The sequence below is a fragment of the Chiloscyllium plagiosum genome, chromosome 12, assembly GCF_004010195.1.
Source record: "Chiloscyllium plagiosum isolate BGI_BamShark_2017 chromosome 12, ASM401019v2, whole genome shotgun sequence".
Taxonomy (NCBI): Eukaryota; Metazoa; Chordata; class Chondrichthyes; order Orectolobiformes; family Hemiscylliidae; genus Chiloscyllium; species Chiloscyllium plagiosum.
In genome coordinates this window covers 48,520,265-48,528,499 of record NC_057721.1, presented here as the reverse complement: position 1 = coordinate 48,528,499, position 8,235 = coordinate 48,520,265, and the positions used below count along the sequence as shown (strand labels likewise).

Below are 8,235 nucleotides of genomic sequence, written 5' to 3'. Positions count from 1 at the left end.
GCAAGACCTCCCCTTCACAAATCCGTGCTGGCTGTCCCTAATCAAGCAGTGCCTTTTCAGATACTCATAAATCCTATCCCTCAGTACCCTTTCGATTACCGAAGTAAGACTAACTGGCCTGTAATTCCCGGGGTTATCCCTATTCCCTTTTTTGAACAGGGGCACAACATTCGCCACTCTCCAGTTCCCTGGTACCACCCCTGTTGACAGTGAAGACGAAAAGATCATTGCCAACGGCTCTGCAATTTCCTCTCTTGCTTCCCTCATAATCCTAGGATATATCCCGTCAGGCCCGGGGGACTTGTCTATTCTCAAGTTATTCAAAATGTCCAACACATCTTCCTTCCTAACAAGTATCTCCTCTAGCTTACCAGTCCATTTCACACTACGGTCCCTCTCGTTTGTAAATACGAAATCATTAATATATATTGTGAATAGCTGGTGTCCAAGCACTGATCGCTGCAGTGCCTCACCACTCACTGGCTGCCACTCAGAAAATGAGCCGTTTATTCCTACTGTTTGTTTCCTGTCTGTGAGCCAATTCACTCTCCATGTCAGTACACTATCCCAGTCGCGCGTGTTTTAATTTTATAGACTAAACTCTTGTTTGGGACTTTATCAAAAGCCTTTTGAAAGTTCAAATAAACAACATCAACGAGATTCCCCCTTATCAACCGACTCGTTATGTCCTCAAAAACAAATCTGGCAGATTTGTCAAGTATCATTTCCCTTCTGTAAATCCATTCTGACTTCAACTCTTTTTGAGAGAAAAAAAAAACTTACCTCTTGCTTAAAAGGGTGACTTGTAATTTTGAAGCAGCTCCCTAGCTTTGGACTGTTTCACAAGAGGAAATATTCTCTTCATGTTCACCTTGTCAATACTGTTCAGGTATTTTTCAACAACTTATTGAGATGTCTTATGACAAACCTCTAGAATAGGTGGGACATGAGTTCATGCCTCCTTGCTCAGAGGTGATTCTATCTTGTTTCAAATACAATTGTTACGTTCGTGCATATTGTGCACTGATTGGGCAAAATAGTCTGTGAGAATTGATATGTATACTTCAACTAACTTCTAATCAATTCTCCTCCGTTACCTTGAGAAAAGATACCTTTTTTTCTGGACTGCAATTTTTAAAATTATTTATTCATGGGATGTGAACATTATTGGACATGCCATAATGCCTTACCCACCCCACCCCTAATTTGAGGTGGCGGTGGTGATGATCGGCTATCTTGAATCACTCCAGGTCATGTAGTAGTTACAGCCACAGAGCTGCGAGGGAGGGAATTCTAGGTCATTGCCTCAGTGCCTGTGAATGAATGAATGGTGATATGGTTCCAAATCAGGATGGTGTGGCGTTTGGAAGAGAACTTGCAGGGTGTTCCATGTATTTCTTACCCTTGTTTTTCTAAGTGGAAAATGTAGGTTTAGAAGTAGCTGTCAAAGGAGGCTTATGGGCATTGGCAGAAGATAGTGTGAATTTTTAAAGTGCTGATGGGTGCCAGTCAAGAAAATTGAGTTGAGAGAAAGTGAGGACTGCAGATGCTGGGGACCAGAGTTGAAAAGTGTGGTGCTGGAAAATCGCAGCAGGCCAGGCAGCATCCGAGGAGCAGGAGAATCGACGTTTCGGGCATAAGCCCTTCTTCAGGAATGAGGCTGGTTTGCACACCAGCCTCATTCCTGAAGAAGAAAATTGAGTTGTCCAAGATGGTGTAGAGATTCTTGCATGTTGTTGGAATTACACTCAGCCTGATAAATGGGGAGCATTCCATCACACTCCTGACTTGTCCCTTGTAAATGCTGGCTTTGAGAGTTGGGAGGTGAGTGACTTGCTACAAGATTCTTTGCCTCTGATCTGTTCTTGAAGCCATGGTACTTACGTGACTAGTCTTGTTCAATTTCTGATTAATGATAACCTTCAAAATCTTTATGGTGGGGATTTAAAGATGACCATACCATTGCATATCAAGTGGAGATGATTAGATTCTTTATTGTTGAAGATGGTTGTTGCCTGACATCTATTTGGCATGAATGGTATTGCCATTTGTCAGCCCAATTCTACATGTTATCCAGGTCTTGCTGCATGAGAGCATGGACCGTTTCAGTAGCTGAGAAATTGTGAATGACATTAAACATTGAAAATTAGCAGCACAACCAGATAATGGAGGGAAGGTTATTAATAGATCATCTAAATGTGGTTGATTCTCAGACCCTGAGAACTCTTGCAGCAATATCCTGGTGCTCAGGTGATTGACCTCCATTAACCACAATCATATTCCTGTCTGCTCGGTATGATTCCGGCTGGTAGAGGCATCGCCCCCACCCCCACCTTTCGAAATTAATTTTGCTGAGGCTCCTTGATCCCACATTTGGTCTATTGCAACCATGATGTTAAGGGCAGTTGCATTCATCCCAGCTCAGACTTTAGCTCAATTTGGCTGTTTTGTCTGTATTTGGCCCAAGGATGTAAAGGGTTTGGGTGGTCCCGAAGGAACTCAACTGTGCATCTGTGTTCAAATTATTACTGAACAAGTGCTGCTTGATAACCCCGTTGACCTTCCATCACTTTGATTGAGAGTAGACTGATGAGGCAGTAATTTTGTATTTGTCTTTGTTTTTGTTGATAGGATGTGCCCAGGCAATTTTCTGCATTGTCTGGTGGAGGCCATTGTTACAGCTGTACTGCCATGTCAATCACTATCTGTAGCAGTCCTGTACTTCTCGGCTTGAACTGATAAAAGATTTATAACTCAACAGTAATTCTGCAAATTCAAATTAAATCCAAATCATGTATTTAATAAACTGTAAATGTAGTATTGGGATATGCATTTGAACTGAAGTGCGATTGACCTGAAATAAACAGTACCAAAATAATTTGTGTTAATTTCATCAAAAATTGTGTGCAAGTTTATTATTATATCATACATCCTGTGTTACAATATATGTGCTACATATCTGGAAAATCTCTGCATGGACTTGAATTGTCCTAATTTTTAGTAGTGAAAAGTACATGAAATAGAATGAGCATTACAATAAGCAATTTTTTTTCTGTATTCATCATATTTTTTTTGTGTGTAATAGCAAGGTGAGAAAGAAAACACATTAAAAGTAATAATGTTTAACATTAAATTTTGCTCCAGGTGAAAGTATACTGGTGTGTAAGAATGCAGAGAAAGCAAAAGGAATGAGCCTGATACAGGGCTTTCTCAAACCTATTCGTAGTTGCCTTGTGAAGAAGGAAGGAGAGGGTGTCACTACCAGTATGATCCGAGCTATCCTTGAGGTAAGATGAAAGATTAACAGGACCTATTTCAACTTGAAGGAATTTAACCTATGTACATAGAGTCTTGGCGACAAATGATTAACTCTTCAGAAACTATTGTCAACATTTTATTTTCTATCCCCTCATTGACAATGGTTGATGTAGAATATGTTTTGTATGGTATTCTTCAAGTTTTAAATTAGCTTTCAGATAAGTAAAAGTCTGAAATTTGTAAATCCGAATGTCATGTTGTTGGTTTGCATACGATAGCATTATCAAATATACAAAATGTGAACCAAATAAATTTCTGAGTCCATGGAGTCCTAGTTTGTGAACATGTATAGTGATAGTGTGTAGATGTATGTAAAGTGACAGCAGCCTATTTATAGATTGAACTATCACTGAATTTGGAATGAAACTATAATAAATTCAAAAATTTATAATTTTCTCTGTTGGATTGAGAAATGAAATATACAAGAAGGAATGGATGGAACCTTTTCAGCAGATGCTCATCCTGATGCCTGAGAAGGCTAATGCCAGCTTCCAGAGGAAGGAAGGAAGAGCAACCAGTTTTCCTGCCAAGTCACTTGGACAAAGTTATATAAACTGTTTAAATTCTGAAAAAAAAAAATACTGTCTATAGATTTGTACAGACTTCAATCTGTTAACTGGTTTGGCTTTTTGACAGTAAACTTACAGCAATTCATGTTAAGGAACCTGATCCCAATGTGATCTCTATTGCAGACATTGGTTCCAATAATAAAGGTTCTAGATCAGCAAGCGTTTGTGATGATATAACTGAGCTGCCTTTATAGCCTTGGTTACTTATTTTGTTATTTAACCATAACAATTGCAGTAGTTATTTTTGCACAATGTTTCATGTGTGTATGACCCACAGTTTTCAATTTATTTGTTTGTTTACTTTTATTCATTGATGGGTTGTGAGCATCAGTGGCTAGGCCAGTATTCATTGGCTATCATTATTGTCCAGAGCATCGTTTGGAGCCAATCGTATGGCCGTAGATCTGGAATAACATATCGGTCAGACCAGATAAGGATGGTAGATTTCCTTCCCTGAAGGACGTTAGTGCACGAGACAGGTTTCTACAAGCATCTGTGGCAACATGGTCACCGTTAGGCTAGCTTTTGATTTCAGATTTTTTTAATATTATATTTGAAGTTTGCCATCTGCTATGGTGGGATTGAGGCCCATGTCCCTAGGACTTTAGCCTGTGGTTCTGGATTCCCACTCTCGTGACAAAATAATAATAAAGAAAATTGATTTAAGATTTTATGTTTGAAATAGTTGATAAGTGGTGTTGTATTTCAATTCTGTGGTTCTGTCTTGTTTGGACTAGTTTGTGTCAAAATAATCCATCAGATTTGAGGAATGTTCTGGATTTTATAGGATTTTTAAAACTGTTGGCTCTTAATCTTGATTTCAGATTATAGTAGGCGGTGTTGCCAGTACCCCAGAAGATGTCCGTGTGTATGCCTCATGCACACTGCTGGCTGCCAGTGCACAAGGAACTGAGGTAGCATCAATCCAGGGCAATGCTATTGAGGACTCTATACACTACCTAATGGAGAATGAGCTTATTCAAATACTGGAAGAGGACCAGGAAGGAAATAAAAGTAACTTTTTCCTTTTCCTTTTTTCTTTTAGCAAATAAAATTTCATACACTTTCTAGAGTTCAGCCAAACTACCCCATACACTTTCTTCTAAAGCTAGTTCCATTTATCGTAGTTGACAAATCCCAAATTGGAAGGTGGCAAATGTAGGTAAAAACAAAGACTGCAGATGCTGGAAACCAGATTCTAGATGAGAGTGGTGCTGGAAAAGCACAGCAGTTCAGGCAGCACCCGAGGAGCAGGAAAATTGACGTTTCGGGCAAAAGCCCTTCATCAGGAATACAAGAATATGCAAGATTTCCAGTTTAATTATTTCTCAATTTGCTGTTTTGTTTTCTTAGGCTTAAATGCATGTTACTATAATCACTTCTGTATTTGTGTATGTTAGAAATAATTCTGGATTATTCAAAGGAACATGTTGTTCCGTCTTTTCTATTATATTTTCTCTTCCAAATACTAAATATTTTTAAAAAAGTTTTCTTTATCTTTATTGTAGATCAGTTTTTCTGCCTCTGTATAACCATGCACTTATTGTCTGGGTTTTGTTTCAACTTTAAGTTTCCACTGTGTCTCAGGTACACTTTATTTCTTAGATGTTTTGTTTTAATAATCCTTTTTTCAGAATCCACAATCATTCATATATTCACTTCTTGAATGAAACATAGTCATTTTAAACTTGCACAGGGGATATATTTTGAGTGCTGACTTATCATTTTGCAGAACACTGAAAAATAATGCTTCATTCACAGAATAAATTACATCATTAAATTCCACTTCTTGGCAAAACATATTTACCTAAAACTTGAAGACAGTAATTGAAAAAGACTAGTTAGCGCAGATCTGTTATTAAAGCTGGGGTTTGGAACTGAATTGGACTGCACTTTCAAAGCGTTGGTATGGATATGATGGGCCAAATGGCAGCCTCCTGCTCTTTAAGGTTCTAATAGTCTCATTCTTCTTACCTCATCATTTTTTTGTTGTTAATAGTTCAACTGTATCGACCCACACAGTTAGGAGCAGCCACTCTTGCTTCTTCCCTGTCTCCTCCAGATGCACTGAGAATCTTCGCTGACTTGCAGAAAGCAATGAAAGGATTTGTTTTGGAGAATGATCTTCATATTCTCTATCAGGTACATTGGGTATTTTCTTTGCAATTTAGCATCAATTATTTTTCATGCTACTTATGGAACTAGGATGTGGAGGGGCCAGCGTTGGACTCGGGTGGAAAAGTTAAAAATAACACAACACCAGGTTATAGTCCAACAGGTTTATTTGGAAGTAATAGCTTTCGGAGCACTGCTCCTTCATCAGGTGACTTCTTCAGGTCCCACTAGTTCTCTGGCAGAACCTGCCTTCAATGGATTAGCCGCTTCAGTCATCTGCAAAGGTGTATCATATGACAGTAGAGGCCTGGACAGAAATATTGGGCCTTGGTGTTGCTCCTATTTGCATCTCCAGAACATTGCTCATCTCACCTGCTACTGAACCCCTCAATCATGTCTTTGTTATCCCAAAACTCAAAAGCAGGTCAGAAGCTGGGAATTCTGTGGTGAGTAAGTTGCCTCCCCAGTGCCTGTCCAGTATCTACAAAGCAAAAGTTCGGAGGGTGATGGAATACTCTCCACTTGCTAAATGAGTGCAGTTCTGACAGCACTCTGACACCATTCAGGACAAAACAGCCTGCTTCATTCACACCCTACCCATCAGCTTCAGTATTCACTTCTTTAATTTTGATGCACAATGGCAGCAGTGTGTACCATCTCCAAAACACAGTGCAGTAAACATCAAGCATCCTCAGACAGCACCTTCCAAACCCGCAATGTCTATCACGTGAAAGAGTTAGGGCATCCAATGTATGAGAACATTGTCTGTCTTCGAATTATAGTCACTGTTCTTCAATGTTACAGGGTCAAAATCTTGGAATTGACCCTCTAACATGCGAAAAACTGTAACTGTTGTTGTGGTTGTGTGATGTCTTCCTGTTCTTGTTCTGGCTTCTTTTCTGAGTTTTTCCTTCTTTAGCTTTGCCATAGGAATTACAGAAGTACATCACTTTTACAGCTATGTCTACCATGTCCATCTATGCTCTTCTTAAAGTTGTGCAATATACTCCCTATCTATTTACAGTTTCTGGTCTGGTGCCTCCAGGGCCTGGGATCAGCCTTTTGTTTTGACCCAGACCAATACCTTGATTTCAGTGGGTGAACGAAAGATTGATCAAAGAGGTTTGTTTTTAAAGGCAGTCTTAAATTAGGAGATAGATGTGGACTGCAATGAATTAACTTACTTCTAGAGTATACATTTGTGCGTTGCTCGGACTACAAAGTTCAATTGCTGGTACCTAAACACTGACTGAGTTCCACCAGGCAGTTACATGTTTGTGTGACTGCAGACATTCTGGATCTGGTATTTTGTGAGTTAAGTCGTGCGAATAAGTACCTTTTCAAGATAATCTAACTTAATTCAGTAACTACTAGATCCTTTGAGGCTAGTTTATAAAGGTTTAAATTCTAAATGAGTTCAGATTAAAGGCAATTACATTGAAGACTGCAGAATTCTCATTGACTTTTTTTTCGTTCATGGAGAATTCATTTTTGTTTATTTTACTACTCAATGATTAACAATACAATTTGTGTGGCAGTTTGTAAGTAACTACACTTTGCCCAGTTAGCTGTTACACTGAGTTGTGCATTTAGGGTTAGATCCAGAGTGTGAAAATAGATAAGTCCCCTGGGCCGGATGGGATTTATCCTAGGATCCTCTGGGAAGTCAGGGAGGAGATTGCCGACCCTTTGAAATTGATCTTTAAATCGTCATTGCCTACAGGAATAGTGCCAGAAGACTAGAGGATAGCAAATGTGGTTCCCCTGTTCAAGAAGGGGAGTAGAGACAACCCTGGTAATTATAGACCAGTGAGCCTTACTTCAGTTGTTGGAAAAGTTTTGGAAAAGGTTATAAGAGATAGAATTTATAATCATCTAGAAAAGAATAATTTGATTAGGGATAGTCAGCACGGTTTTGAGAAGAGTAGGTCGTGCCTCACAAACCTTATTGAGTTCTTTGAGAAGGTGACTAGACAGGTAGAAGAGAGTAAACCGGTTGATGTGGTGTATATGGATTTCAGCAAGGTGTTCGATAAGGTTCCCCACAATAGGCTATTGTACAAAATGCGGAGGAATGGGATTGTGGGAGATATAGTAGTTTGGATCAGTAATTGGCTTGCTGAAAGAAGACAGAGGGTGGTGGTTGATGGAAAATGTTCATCCTGGAGTCCAGTTACTAGTGGTGTATCGCAAGGATCAGTATTGGGTCCACTGCTGTTCGTCATTTTTATAA

General features: G+C 39.2%; 1 protein-coding gene across 3 annotated transcripts in view; it reads left to right on the top strand.

Moving 5' to 3' along the window:
* The window catches only part of polq (polymerase (DNA directed), theta), an 89,034-nt gene that overhangs the window by 34,953 nt on the left and 45,846 nt on the right, over nucleotides 1-8,235 (top strand). For all 3 annotated transcript variants that reach the window (XM_043700991.1, XM_043700992.1, XM_043700994.1), the window contains 3 exons: nucleotides 3,145-3,287; nucleotides 4,712-4,901; nucleotides 5,887-6,029. In XM_043700991.1, coding sequence (XP_043556926.1) covers nucleotides 3,145-3,287; nucleotides 4,712-4,901; nucleotides 5,887-6,029 — 476 coding nt within the window. The remainder of the gene's footprint in view (nucleotides 1-3,144; nucleotides 3,288-4,711; nucleotides 4,902-5,886; nucleotides 6,030-8,235) is intronic.